Raw genomic sequence first — 15,217 nt, 5'->3', positions numbered from 1 at the left:
TAATCTACGTAGGATAAAGTATAATGTTAGTTTTTCTTAATGTTATCGTTCATATAATAAATAATAAATTAATCTTGGCAGTTGGCCTGTGACTAAACTTATTGATACAAAATACAGTTCGTGTTCGGTAGGTAATTGAAGTAAAAAAGTAGGTACAGTAGATGCATTCCAATGTTCCCTGTGCCAATAATCTAGGTTTAAAGATCCTTCAAATATTTTGGATATTAGCTGAACCCTATCTCTGGTTATTAAATTTATTAAATACGGTTTTTTGTTGTTAATGATAAAAATAATACCTATCTAATAATATCTTTATTTTTTTTTAATTAGATTTAGTGCAATTCCGTTATCTGTGATGGCAACAGCGAATTAATTCACGAACCACTGTATCCAGTCTGAAACCAGGTTTACATTGGGAAAAAAAAGTGTACCAGTTTTATATGACGGGAAGTGTACATTTGTATACACAATAATATTTAAATATGTGCATATCTATATAATATTATCGAACCACTTACAAATAAACAATTCCTTACGCCGCCTATGATTGAATGGTGTAGAGAGGTGATAAGGGGGAGGGTTCAACTTCGAACTCCAAAGCTTCGGTCCTGATCCTGATCCTGTATCCTGCATATGCTGACTTCACACAAGTGGACACTATTCAAAACGGAGGATTATGACAATGGGCTTAAATCATTTTCGATGAATGAAATAAATGAGCGGAAAGTTCTGATTTGATTGAAATAGCCATTCGGTAAACAGAAAAGTAATCGATGGTCAAGCAAATAAATGGTTTGGAGATGTGGCACGTGTGACATGGTTTGCTACAATGATTTAATTTTAACCGATCTTGTAGGTTAAGTAACGTATTATTTGTAAAACCGTTAATCTCTCATGTAACAATTTATTTCTTAATATCTAAACCTGCTTGATCATGTAATTACAGAGATTCCTAAATAGCAAAGTAGATTTTTAAAGGTTTTAAATTTAAAAATTTAGGTTCTGAAACTGTATTCTTCTGGCATATTTAAATATTGTGTTTACATGGGATTAAACCACAATTAATTGTATTTAATATTAAATTTTTGGCTCATTAAAGTTTAATGTTTTGATTTCCGTTACGGAAATCGTTTTCAAAAACATTATTTAAGAATTTTGAAACTATTGAAAAGAGTGCATAACCGCCAAGTTGTTCAGAACGCATTCAGGATCAGTTCAGAATCCTCTTATGCCCGTATTTATAGTCAGTACTCAAGTTCGTGCTTGAGCACGTGCTCCGCCAAGTCGAACTTACATCAAAGTCGTGCTCAAGTATTTGTTGTGTTCTATATCTATAAACGATACTTCGGGTATTCTCGTACAAGATTGATCTCAAGCACGAAAATTAGGGATTTTAAGTAAATTTGATTGATGACATCCAATAAAAAGAAGATTCTGTCAATTATTACCATTGTCACAAAACTTTATATAAATATTTTTAGCGCCAAATTTAGCTTTATTGAATAAGAGGCATGTTGTATATTAAACAAAAATTTATTTTTAATAAATTATTTTAAGGTATGTAATATATTATAAAAAATATGCATTCGAGGGAATAAATTTCAATTATGTGGATTTTTAATGAAATGAAAGTTTTTAGTGAAATTGTACCAAATATGCAATGTATTAAACAAAAGGAAAGGTGTTTTTAATCCAGCTGTTAAAGGAAAATAATACTGTAGAGAATAAAAGGACATACGGTGCTTCCTTAATGAAAAAAGAAGGGTTGGGAGTACAATACAGCATATTATATAACTGCCAGCCTGAGGTAGATATATTAAGAACTTCAGAACAGCTACGAAAATTGCAAAACAAATTTAAACAGAGGTAAAATACTTTTATTTATTCAAGCAAAGTTTTTATCGTAGAAAATGCAGAGAAACAACAGCATGCTGGCTACAGATGATGGCCCTTTGAAAAAGCCAAAGCCTGATGTAGTGCTGGAGTTTGTGAAAGTTGCTGTTCCCAACATATATGTAAGCATTGACTGTCCTTTAGACAGCACAGAAGTATTTGGAAGAGGTAAATTTACTATATATTCATACTTAGTATAATTGTAGGGCAAAAGGAGGCCCACCAGCTAGGAGGACATGTAAGTTTAATTACTGTAACATCAGAAGTATCTGACTCCCTCCGTTGCTTTTCCAGTTCTAAATAAAGAGTTGTTATGTATAATAATTTTGAGAAATCTTACCTGTACATTTAATAATAATTTCAAGTAATACTTGTAATATGACACCTGTTATTCCTATGGAATATGTCAATGTGCTTCAAATGGTAAGTAATCTTAAATCTACCTATGGCAATATGTAACAATAATAACAAACACTACTACTAATGGAGTAGTGGCTATAATAATTGCAAATAAAAAACATTCGCCAAAAAAAAAGGTTTGAATTATTCCAAAGGTTAATAGTAATCTATAGTTATAGATTTTTAAAACAATCATTTATATAATTCTTATTTTGTACCTAATGTATATATTATATTCAAACTGTTAAAATTCTAAATGGAAATACTAGTTGTGGATATTTTTTTAGATTTTGTTTTTAATATATACTATGGTGGTTGTAAAGCTATTATTACATTATTTTATATTTAACATATATCATATTATTCCATTTTTTAGTTATATACATTGTCACTTTCAAATTTACTTATCGTGAAGGTTTATAAATATATTTTTAAATAAAGAATATTAATATTTTAAATGAGTAATTAATTTTATATTTGATAAGGAAAGTTTTTATGAAAGGAATAAACACTTATTTAAAAGGAGGGAGACAACTTGAACTCAATAAAGATATACTTGCTTAAGTTGTCTGAGTATAGTACCTATAACTCTCATTTATTTTAAATTAAAATATAAAAAAACATTTTGACAAATAAAATAAAGAATTACATTTAACATAATATAAGTATTCAATAATATATTCACATTCTGATGCATAACATTGTTGAATAAAATGTCTCCTAAAATTTAAACCTGTTTCCACATCATTAACATTTCTATTTACTGGCACATCAATATTTTCTAGAAAATCATCATCACTATCATTATTTTCCTGTAAACATATATTGCAGAGTACTGCTGTAGCACTTATTATTGCAAGATATGTATTTAATTTGATTTGTAGGCCTCATTGCAGACAGGGAAACCATATTTTCCAGGTTCTAAATAGCCTTTTGGCAACATTTCTTACATGTGCACTATTATATCTATTTTGTTGATCATTACCTAAAAATATATATCTATCAAATATTTGGTCTAGAGTTGACCTCTTTGGTCTGATGCCACATTGGTATCCACCAATCATCTCCTCCGAAAACGATTTCAGGCGGCTGCATATAATTCCTGATAATATCTTGTAGACGACATTTAAAACTGTTATGCCCCTATAATTTTTGCAGAGTCGTTTGTCTCCCCCTTTATACATAGGAAGTATGATTCCTACGTTTCAATCTTCTGGGATGACTTCTAGTGTCCATATGCAGTCGATTAGTTTATGGATACGCCTCCATAGCGAATGTCCACCATTATTTATCAGTTCTGCAGTTATTCTAAAATCTGTGGCAAAAGGACTGGTTTCCATGCCAAACACACTATCATCATCATCATCTGCAGTTATTCCATCTGTGCCAGGTGCTTTGTTATTTTTTGGATGTTTTATGACGTTTATCGTTTCTTCCAATGTTGGTTGCTCAACTAGTTGTTTTGCTGTGTGGTCAATTATTTCTTCATCTTCGTTTTGTTCTTTTTCTGGGTTTAACAGCTCTTGAAAATGCTCCTTCCACCTTTTCATTATTTTTTTTTCTCGCTGATAATTGCCCCATTTTTGTCTTTGCAAACTGTTGATATTTTCATGTATCCTTTGGTGTATTGCTTGGTTTCCTTGTAAAATTGTCTAGTCTCTCTTCTGTTATTACAATCTGTTTTTTGTTGTATTTTCTATTCAACATTTCTCTCTTTTTCCTTCTACATATTTTCTTTGCATATTGTCTGAGTTCTTCCTATGCCCTTCTATTCAATCGGAAATCCCTTTGTAGACACTTCTGTCTAGCTATATTTTTGCTATTTATTACTTGTTGGCAATCTTGATTAAACCATTCCTCGTTTCTTTTACTTGAGGTTTCACCTAATGTTTCCTTTGCCATATTTGTAATTGTCGTTTGGATGACATTCCATTCTTCTTTAATGTTGTTTTGTTCTCCTCTTTCATTTCATATTACTTTTATTTTCTGCTGGTACTCATTCTCCTTTTTAGGATTTTTAAACATGTATGTGTTCCATTTTCTTTGTTTGGCGCCTTTCTCTTTTCTTACCATTGATATTTTTTGTTTTATCTTCGATATAACCAAGAAATGGTCCGAATCGCAATTTGCGCCTCTGTAGGTTCTAACATTCGTTACGGAGGTTGCCCACCACTTAGATTTTAATATGTGATTAATTTGATTAAATTTATTATTACCAGGTATCATCCAGGTCCCTTTATAAATATTTTTGTGAGGAAAACACGTATCAACAACTCATAGTTTGTTTGCCATTGCCAACTGTGCCACTCTTATACCGTTGTTGCTGGTAATATCATGTAAACTATGCTTACCAAAGGATTCTGCATATATTGGCTCTTTTCCCAGCTTCACGTTCATATCCCCCGGGACTATAACTGCACCCCTCTTCTGTGCGTTTCCACATTCTACTTGTAGTTGGTCATAGAATTGATCAGTTACTAGTTCATCTGCTGCTTCTGTTGGGGCATGGATATTAATAATTGTAATATTATGAAATTTTCCCCTTAGACGTATTTTGCATATTTTTTCATTAACTGGAGTGAAACCCAATACTGACCTGCGGCATTTATGGTTTACCACAAAACCCACTTCAAAGTCTCCTTGTCTTTCTGCTCCACAGTAGTACATATTGTATCCTTTTTTATTTATGCAACCATGCCCTTTAAATCTGATTTCTTTGAGGGCTGCTTTGTCTACTTCCTACTTAGTTCCTGTGCAATACTTTGCACTTTGCCTGGCTGCAGCATGGTTTGGACATTCCAGGTTCCCAGTCGCAAATCCATCATTAAGTCCTTATTCCGTAGCTTTGGTCGTTGTCAGTTGATCCGTCCGGTTAGTTCATTGTTCGTAGTATTCGTGATAGCCTAGTTTAAGGTGAACAGATTATCGGTCTATTGCACCCGAGTCCAGTGCCAGAGCTGCTGGCTATAGCTTCTGAACAAGCTATGTTTTCTCCCTTCCTCGTCCGCCCTGACCCTACCTTCCACTGGGGTTGGTTACACAATCTCCAATAGGGTTGCTCAGGTTTACCGGGGTTCACACGTGTGATCAAGATCACACTTCTTGAAGGTGAGGATAGGAATTGAGTAGGAGAGGCTAGAGGTGTTATCTGGAAGCAATACCTTGTATTGCGCCTAACTTCTCCTTTGAACCCCTCATCTCTTAAATTACAGTTCTTATTAACTACAAAACGAATATCTTAAGTCATTTAATGGAATAAAATTACTGGCACTACTTAAAATATAAACTTTGAGAGTAAATATCTTAAAACTTTGATATTCTTCCTCACAAATTCACGAAAAACAAATAATATGAATGGCACAGAATGAATGTTCATAAACAAAAGTCTTTACTTATTCTTTAAACAATTAAAAAAATCAATCTTTTCGACTTCTTATGGGAGAAATACACGTAAAACCGATTTGTTTGGAAAGATTTTTAAAAAATCCCCCCCGCCCATTGTGACGTCAGAGCTTAAGTAGTCCATTCTTTTATAGAGAAAAAAACCATAAAATTATTTTAAATAATAATAAAACCTTGGAAAATTGCCAACCATAAACCATACTTTACAAAACTGATATTAACAAATTTTAATTCAACTGTATGGAGGTTTCGTTAACGGGCTCAAATTTTCTAACCCATAAACAGCCGAGTCCCATTTAAAATTCCGCAATTATAATATAAATAGATGTCATTACGTCGCTAATAACGGTACACAATCGTTTAACGTCCCGGGGGTGTCGTGTGTGTAATTTATTAATGGTTGGTATTAGAGTCGACGTCCCTACGTCGTTTATTTCATCTGGGCCATTGTTGGCCCCGATCACTAACAAAAGAATACAATGGGGACTTTATTATGACTCCGGTATGTCGAATTACTTGCGTTATGGAACCGTGTAAAGTTCTTTTTCTCTCTTGATTGAGGATTAGTTTTGGAACGTTTATGTATTAGACGGTATAATGGGAAATTTAGGTACTGAACTACTTGTCGTGATTTTCTTACATATTACATTATAAATTGAGCATGAAAACTTGGTAAAAATCATTTTAATTTAAGCGACTCTAACGCACTAGTTAGAGAAAATACCGATAAAATTTAAAAGGGTAGTTTGAAATTAACAAAAACGAAGTTACAGGAATAGAAAATAAATATAACCAAATTAAAAAAATGTTTAACGGACTATAGCAAGAAAATTATCTGAATCTTCAAAAGTGTCATATATAGGGTAACTAATTTAGGTGAGAAAGCTCGGTAGAGTAGAGTAGAGTATTTATTTAACTATATAACAGATACAAATATTGTTTGTAGCAAGTAAAAAAATACATAGTATTAAAAAAGGAATTGAAACATAACTTAAATATATATGAACAAGAAGAACAAAGAAACGAAACAAAAAATGGAAGATCGTAGAATGCTGAGAAGTCTAGGAAATGTTGACTCATAAGATATAAACAGCATCAATAAAGAAATCTCTAAAGCCATCAGACGGGATATTAGAAAATACAACAACGAAAAAATTATAAAAACTATAGAAGACAACAAAAGCATGAAAGCATTGAGGAGAAAAATGGAAAATGGCAAAAAAGAAATCTTCCAACTTAAAGACAAAAATGGAAATATTATTTCAGATAGACCAAGCATATTACATATAGTGGAAAGTTTCTATGAAACATTATATAAAAGTCAAGTTATTGCAGAGCTCATCAAACAACCAATACAAAAGGTACAAAATGTAAGATCGGAAGATATACCAGATATATCACGAGAGGAAATTTAACATGCCCTCAAAAATATGAAAAATAATAGAGCTCCGGGGGAAGATGGTGTAGTCATTGAGACAATTAAACTAGGAGGTCCACTTTTGATGTCCCGAATCCAAACATTTTTTTATCTATGTCTCCATAGTGAAAACATTCCAACTAAATGGAAGAATTCGGTTACAATCCTCCTCCACAAAAAAGGGGATAAATCAGATCTCGAAAACTATAGGCCAATTAGTTTGCTTAACCACCTATACAAGCTCTTTACTCGAATACTGACAAACAGATTAGAAGCAAAACTCGATTTCTATCAATCAGAAGAACAGGCAGGATTTCGAGCGGGGCACGGAACAAACGACCATTTGCAATGCCTTAAAACTCTAGTTGAAAAGTCTATCGAATATAACAGACCCCTTGCTCTTATCTTTGTCGACTTCCACAAAGCATTTGACACAGTCGAAACAGTTGCTATCTTAAAAGCACTATCAGAATGTAGAATAGATCACAGGTATGCAAATATTATTCGAAATATATACGAAAATGCGACAACAACCGTTAACCTCTATTGCATGACTGAGAAGATAAAAATTGGCAGAGGGGTGCGGCAGGGAGATACCTTGTCGCCAAAACTATTTCTAACAGTTATGGAGTACGCATTTAAACGGCTAGAGTGAGAATCAAAGGGTATTAGCATCGATGGAAAGATATGCAATCATCTCAGATATGCCGATGATATTGTTCTCATAACAGACAACTTAGGAGAAGCCAGAGTTATGCTACAACAACTACAGCAAGTAACTTAGAAAGTCGGTTTAAAAATAAACTATGGAAAATCAAAAATGATGACCAATCTCGTCCCCAATGAGCTAATAGAAATCGAAAAGTCGCCCATAGAGCTTGTGGAAAAATATGTGTATTTGGGTCACAAAATAAGATTAACGCGAGATAACCAAACATGCGAGCTACTCAGAAGAATAAGTCTGGGTTGGGCTGCATTCGGAAAAATGAGAGACGTATTTAAAACAAATATACCGATCCATTTAAAAAGAAAAGCTTTTAACCAGTGCGTTCTACCAGTCCTCACATACGGAGCAGAAACCTTAACTCTCACAAAAACATTAGCCGAAAAATTGAGAAGGACACAACGAAAGATGGAGAGATCAATGCTTGGAATAAGCTTAAGAAATAGAATAATAAACGAGGAAGTTCGTAGACAAACCGGAGTGGAAGACATTATCGAACATATTACAAGGCAAAAATGGAGATGGGCAGGACATGTTGCAAGAATGAAAGGCGACAGTTGGACAAAAAAATTGCTTGAGTGGAGACCACGGGCTGACAAGCGAAGCCGAGGAAGACCCCCAACGCGATGGACCGACGACCTCAAAAGAATCGTGACCAATTGGATAGCAGAGGCGCAGAACAGAAGCAGATGGAAAAGTCTAGAGGAGGCCTATGTTCAACAATGGACAACTCAGGGCTGATTGATGATGATTATGATGATACAAACAAGAACGCATATTAAACAGAAAAACATTTATGGCAAAGTTACGATAAGCAGTTCAGTGGATGTGCTGCAATGGGTTGTGTATTCTTCTAAGCAGTAAAAACAATGTTTTAGAAGATATTTTTTTATAACTTTATCAAAACTATTACAGCTTAGCACTTTAATACTTTTAAGGAAAATATTGTAGTAGTTATAATTAAGACTATTTTTTTTCTGAAAGACTTAATTTACAGCGATTTTTTCGTAGGTAGTGACAGCTTCGCTTATTGTGAACATGGACATCAGACTGCTTTATTAAATGGTAACGTTTTCTGTAAATTTCAGTTAGAACTTAAAATATCAACAGAGTAGGCAGCGGCATAATTTTGGATTTGATAAAGAAAGGTTGGCAGTGTTCTAGATAACTAACCCCTTCTAAAATCCTGACAGCTTTCTTTTGCATTCTAAAAATTTGGAATTCATTTGTTGAAATGGATCATATAATTACACCATAGTTTGGGTGAGAGTGGAATAAAGAAAAATATGTCATTTTTAATGTTTCAAAGTTGACAACCTTTGCTAGTTGGCGAATAACAAATAATGAACTTGATAACTTTTTGCATCATAATGAAGTTGTAAGATATGAGCCTACCAGTTGAGTCGACTATCTATGGTTATTCCCAATAGTTTAACAGTCTCTTTGTTATCTGGATCATTGTGTAAATTACATTGTTTGCAGCAAACCATGAGCTAGATTTAGTAGAGATTTCCTCATGAGACATTTTTAAATCATCATTATTTTTTCCTGATATAAAATATGTCGTCTGCTAATTGTATGGTTTTGTACGGAGATATGAATTTAGGCAAATCGTTGACATAAATAATAAACAAAAGAGGTCCTAAAAGCGAACCTTACGGGACTCCATGTTTTACGGATAGGAAATCGGAGAGATTACCTTTAGACACTACCGCCTGGTGTCTGCCACATAGATAAGAAGTTATAAGTTTAAAAGTGATACCACTGATTCCATAGTAATTTAATTTGTGGAGCAAGATGTCGTGTGAAACGCAATCAAAAGCCTTCGACAAGTCGCAAAGAGAAATTGCTATGAGATTGCCGCGTTCAAGCCCCCCAATTACCTCACTCACAACATTAAATACGCGTTCGTAGTGGAACGAGCACGTCTAAATCCATATTGTGAGTTGCTAAAGTAATTATTTGACTCAAACTATGAATAAAATTGTTATTTGATAACGCTTATGGGTCTGTTATAATGCTTATGGGTCAGTAATTGTCAATTTTTGAGGAATCACCTTTTTTGTAGATTGGTAGTACTTTTGAGTATTTTAGTACTTCTGGAAATACTCCAGTTGATAGAATTAAATTATTAAGATAAGTAAAAGGTATTTAAACTATTTGGCAAGTTTCTTCTAAAATTTTGCTATTAATTCCGTGAACGTCTCTACAATTAGAATTACTAAGAGACTTTCTTCTTCCACAACGGGACGAAAAAAAGCAATTGCTCAAAGAAGGATAATTTCTATAATTGAAGCGAAGATGGACATTAATTGTGGGAAGAGATGTAATTATATTCTCTGCAATCGTAGTAAAAAATTGATTTATTTCGTCTGAAGGTAGATCAGGTTGTACCGAACTAGATCTTGTGTTGTTTTTTTCGGAATCTCTTATTTTCCAGCAGTCTCTAGGTTTATTATTGGAATTAGTAACAAAATTACAGTTAAACTGACTTTTTAGCAGTTTGTAATTGCCGATATTCAAATTTTTGTTGTTTATATAGTTTGAACAAATCGGGATCCTTAGTGGCATCTGCAATGTGTTTAATAAGAGAAAGATTAGATCTGTAAGACCTTAATTCATTATTAAACCATTGCACGGGTGTTTTTCAGCAGTTTGTCGTACTTTTTTTAGTGAAAAATTGTGTAATATTAAATTGTTATTAGTTTGGGTAAGCAAGACTGGTAAACAATCAGGATCATTATTAATCTTATAGAAAAAGTCCATATTTGTATTAGCTAGCGCATGTTTAAGCTTCTGTAAAAATTTTAAATTTTCTTCATTTTGTCAGTGCCCAGAAAAAACATATGACGTCATATAATTTTTGATCCGCAAGAAAAGCATTGATTATATCGACTTTATTTAAAATACACTTCAAATCGTCATGATACATGCTTACCGTACCTTGTCGAATTAGTTTATTTTGAGAAAAGTTTGTAGAAGTTTCTAGGTTTCCCCCTCCGTCCTCTTTATGTGCTGAAAATTTCCTTTGAACTTAAATCTCCTAACGGCAGCTCCTTTAGGCCAAATATTAGGACTGTAGACTTCGTCAATTTAGTAGATCAGTAGATCTATTAAAGTAAAATAGACAAAAAAAGTTATCCACAAAAATTGTAGATAGCTTTAAACTCCAAATTTTAGTCTAACCACCGCTGGCTAACCTATATTAGTCTGAAGAAAGGCTTAACAAATCTCGCGACCCTAGGAAGATGCATGTATAACTGTACAACCGATGTACAAGAGGTTCTGCGGAATAAAAAGGCTTTAACTCTAGGAACGAATACATAATTCGAAAGGTATACGGTATCTATCCAAAACAAAATAAGCTATGTTTATAAATAATCGTGTGAGGATTTAATCAGAATGGTCCAAGAAAGGCGCAAAACCAACTCTTGGTAAATCACTAAGCTGGAGCACCTTAGGAAAACAGCAAGAACAGCTTTTAATAGAGCAAAATGTACCAAATTCAAAGAGGATTGGGTTTCTTATAAATCAAACCTCAGAGATAAAAGTCTGCAGACAAGAAAAGAGCTGCTTGAGGAGCCTACTGTGAGAAAATCGAAGATTTCTCACAGTCTTCCAGGCTAAAAAAAGCGCTCTTAAAGGACCCACATCGGTATATTCGGCATATTAACGAAGGAAGATAGAAGCAAAACTTCCAACCTTTGCGGTAGTGTTAAGATCCTGATGAAAGCACACTTCCCTGATTCTAGCGCCTCAACAGCACCAAACTGCACGGAAGGAACAATCATACACTTACTGAGTGACTGGCATCTCGTCAGAATAATGATTAGTAAGAAAAAGGTAAGATGAGCCATATCGTGCTTCACTCCATTCAAGTCACCAGTGCCTGATAGCATATACCCAGCCTTACTACGGTAGGGACTGGATATCTTTCTGCCACACCTTGTGGGAATATTCAGGGCCTCCTTGACTCTGAGATATATTTCTAGGAAGTGGAGAGATGTACGTGTGCTTTCTCTGCAATGTCAAGCCTAATGCTGTAATTAAGCTGCTCATTGTCATTACCCCTCTAGACGTATATGTCAAACAGGTGGCGCTGGTGACAATGATGCGACTGCGCTCAGCGGGTGCAAACCTTTATGTAGAAATGAAACAATTGAGAACTCGTTTCTGGTGGTGAGAGCTGGATGCGCTACCACTGGCACAGGCAGGCTACGACTCAATTAAACTAAAGTTTGTTTTTGACAAACCTTACAAAATCAAAAGAAGACAAGAGGATTTCAAAATGGAAGAAGGCTCAGAATGTGGGATATACTCCAGATCACTTCTATTAGGTTTTGAAGACTCACCAAGTTATTTTCTTTTGCGTCGTTGCTTAACTTCAGTTGCGGAAATTAGGCTTTGTAAGTAAAAATCTGGCTCATTTTTTATAGTCAGGTCCCTAAATAATTGGAAAATCTGCATTTTTTCGTCGCTGCTCATTAATAAAAAGTACTTTTTTCTGCACCTTAAAATAAAGTACATATTAAAAATTTAGATTGATCAGTCAACAAAAAATTGTTTTCAATGAAAACTTTTTATTAGAAAGGAACAAATTATCAACTTACTTGCAATCTTTGGAGGATGGAGAAGGAATTGCAGGAACATTCTTCTCCTTCCAATTTATGTATTCGTTTCCTTTGACTCTAGCTCGTTTTAATATTTCATTTCTAGATTCGTAGAGTTTTTTATTCCTTTATTTTTCTGATTAGGTAAATTAATATCGTTATGATCACTGTCGCACTGACTGAATGCGTTTCTTTACAAAAATGTGTATTTACAGTTCAGTAAAGTCCATTTTAGTGATAAAACGATTTTGGTAAAATTGGGATTTATGCGGTTTCAGGAATAAGTGGTTCAACTATTTACCACATTTTCAGTTTAACAGTTAAAATTTTACCTCTTTGTATCAATTATTTTAAAGTGGAGATACTTACGTTTAGGTTTATTTCACTGATGATGGGACCGAAAACGTTGATAAATATATATCATTTTACATAAGAAGTTTTGACTTTATTGTTAACAATTCTTGTTATTTTTTTTTCTTGCTAATATTTCTATTAGTTCTCATAATAACTAAATTAATTCTTAAATTGTTCATATTCTTCTATTGATATTTGCCTTTGATTTCAAATACATACCTGTCTTCTATTTGTCCGTAGCCATTTACGTCGGTAGATACATCCCAAAAACTTTTACATCTCGTTTGCCTCGTCAAGCAGACACATAGGTTTCCAGAACAATTGCTGCATCCTTTGCTTCCACACATCAATCTAGTTAGCCAGTCAACCAGTCCACGTTTTAAAGGAAACGTTATTAGAGAGAGATTTATATAGTTCGATTCACGTTTAATTCAGGAGAGTTTTAGATATGTAGAAATTATACGACAAGTTAATATCAAATATTATTTTTAGTAAGATAAAACACTTATAATAATAATTAATACGTGTGATCTTCTTGCATATGTAAAAAAGCATATTAAATTTAAATCGGATAGACGTTGGATTGAGTTCGGTGAAGCTACAGGCACTAATTTGTTTAAATTACAACCAACATTGGCTGCGAACCAATCTTACTAGTGTAAGACAATCTTACTACTTACTACCAGTGGCGGTTGGTATATAAGTGCTGCGGAGCTGCAGAACAACCAAAATAATCCAAACAAAATTACTTTGAAAATTAAATAAAAAATATCACTAGTTATAAAATTTAAATTCATTTAGATGGTTTTCGTGCATGGCCGCCTTTATTTTAATCTGTCGTCCGTCGCATCTCATGGCGACAGCAAGTCCCACTTATTTGACCGGACCGGTGCTACTCCGAGCTGTGAACTGTTAAAGATATCCCCGATAACACCCGCTCAACCCCTCGCCTACACTTTTCAGGCGACGACTGAAAGCAATATTTGAGCTGCATTTGTCGCAGTTCGAACTAGTGTGTACAAACCTACGTTTATTGTAATTTTAAATAATCGGTGATCGCGACGCGACGACTGTTAAAATAAGTTGTCCTGTACGTAATTCGGTATTTATATTAAGTATATGAGAATAAAAGTGATGTTCAGGATGGATGTTATTTATAATTTGATTAATGTTAAGAGATTCTTTAAATATTCTTATGACGAAAAACTAGAATTAAAATGCAAAGGACGTCCTTTGCCGGATATTAAAATCGTAAAAGAAGGATCAAGCCGAGGGAAAAATTACAAACGACAATTTAATTGCGATATTTATACGAGAAATAGTTGGATATGTGGATGCAACAGAAAAAACGCTCTTTTCGGTTTTCCTTGTGTACTCTTTGGAGGTGATAAGTCATGGACGCAAGTTGATGTAACAGACTTAGTACATTTAAGTGATAAAATAAAAAAGCACGAAACTTCTAAGCATCATTTGCACAATCAAATGGAATATGCTTTATTAGGCTCCGTGAATATTAAAGAACAGTTAGATTCTGCATACTGGATAAATATTCAAAAATTCAATGAAGCTGTAACAAAAAATAGGTATGTTCTCTCAAAAATTATACACTGCATAAAATTTTGTAGTGTTTTCGAATTGGCGCTTCGGGGACACGACGAGACACAAACATCCGACAATCCTGGAATTTTTCGCGGCCTCATAAATTTTACTGCTGAATTGGATAAAACTTTAGCACAACACTTGAAAGAATCGACGGTTTTTAAGGGCATTTCTAAAGAAATTCAAAATGATATTTTGGACTGCATGTTGGAATTATGCCAGGATAAAATTTTGGAGGAAATTCGGGAATCTCCATATCTAGCTGTCATGGCCGACGAGACTACAGACATTTCAGCAAAATCACAAATGGTTGTAGTATTTAGATATTGTCGAAATGGAGCACCCTTTAGAACGATTTTGGACATATTTGGTACCTTCAAAATTAAATGCAGATACTTTAAGCAAAAACATTTTGGATCTATTTGGATCCTATACTGGAAAACTCAAATAATAAACTAATTGCTCAGAGTTATGATGGGGCAGCGGTCATGTGTGGACAGCACGCAGGAGTTCAAGCCAGAATCAAAGAAAAATATCCATTTGCTCATTTTGTACACTGTTACGCGCATCAATTAAATTTAATAATGTCTAAGGCTTGTTCCGAAAACTCTCAAGTTAGACTTTTTTTTGGAAATTTAAATGAAATCCCTACGTTTTTTAAAAATTCGCCACAACGAGTGGCAGTTTTAGATAAAATCGTCCAAAAGAAAATTCCTCAGGGCGCTCCAACTCGCTGAAACTTCAATATTCGAACTGTTAATGTTGTGTTTGAACATCGATCTTCTTTTATCGAATGTATGGAAGAAATAGAAGAATCGT

The 15,217-nt window shown here is 33.9% G+C and overlaps 1 protein-coding gene across 1 annotated transcript; it reads left to right on the top strand.

Annotated features, from left to right (window-relative positions):
- The first annotated feature begins 1,910 nt into the window (after nucleotides 1-1,910).
- LOC140433989 (zinc finger MYM-type protein 1-like) lies at nucleotides 1,911-14,857 on the top strand. Its single transcript, XM_072521958.1, has 3 exons — nucleotides 1,911-2,061; nucleotides 14,010-14,382; nucleotides 14,425-14,857. Exons 1-3 carry the CDS (start codon nucleotides 1,911-1,913, stop codon nucleotides 14,855-14,857), a joined length of 957 nt encoding a protein of 318 aa, XP_072378059.1.
- The last annotated feature ends 360 nt before the right edge of the window (nucleotides 14,858-15,217 follow it).

This window comes from Diabrotica undecimpunctata, chromosome 2 (assembly GCF_040954645.1).
Source record: "Diabrotica undecimpunctata isolate CICGRU chromosome 2, icDiaUnde3, whole genome shotgun sequence".
Lineage (NCBI taxonomy): Eukaryota > Metazoa > Arthropoda > Insecta > Coleoptera > Chrysomelidae > Diabrotica > Diabrotica undecimpunctata.
Note: the sequence above shows the minus strand (reverse complement) of the source record. Positions and strands in the feature narration are given on the sequence as shown.

Coding starts and splice junctions, on each gene's coding strand:
- LOC140433989 (XM_072521958.1), top strand. CDS start 1,911: ATGCAGAGAAACAACAGCATGCTGGCTACAGATGATGGCCCTTTGAAA. Junction 2,062..14,009: donor CACAGAAGTATTTGGAAGAG/GTAAATTTACTA, acceptor ACGAAAAACTAG/AATTAAAATGCAAAGGACGT. Junction 14,383..14,424: donor GAAGCTGTAACAAAAAATAG/GTATGTTCTCTC, acceptor AAAATTTTGTAG/TGTTTTCGAATTGGCGCTTC.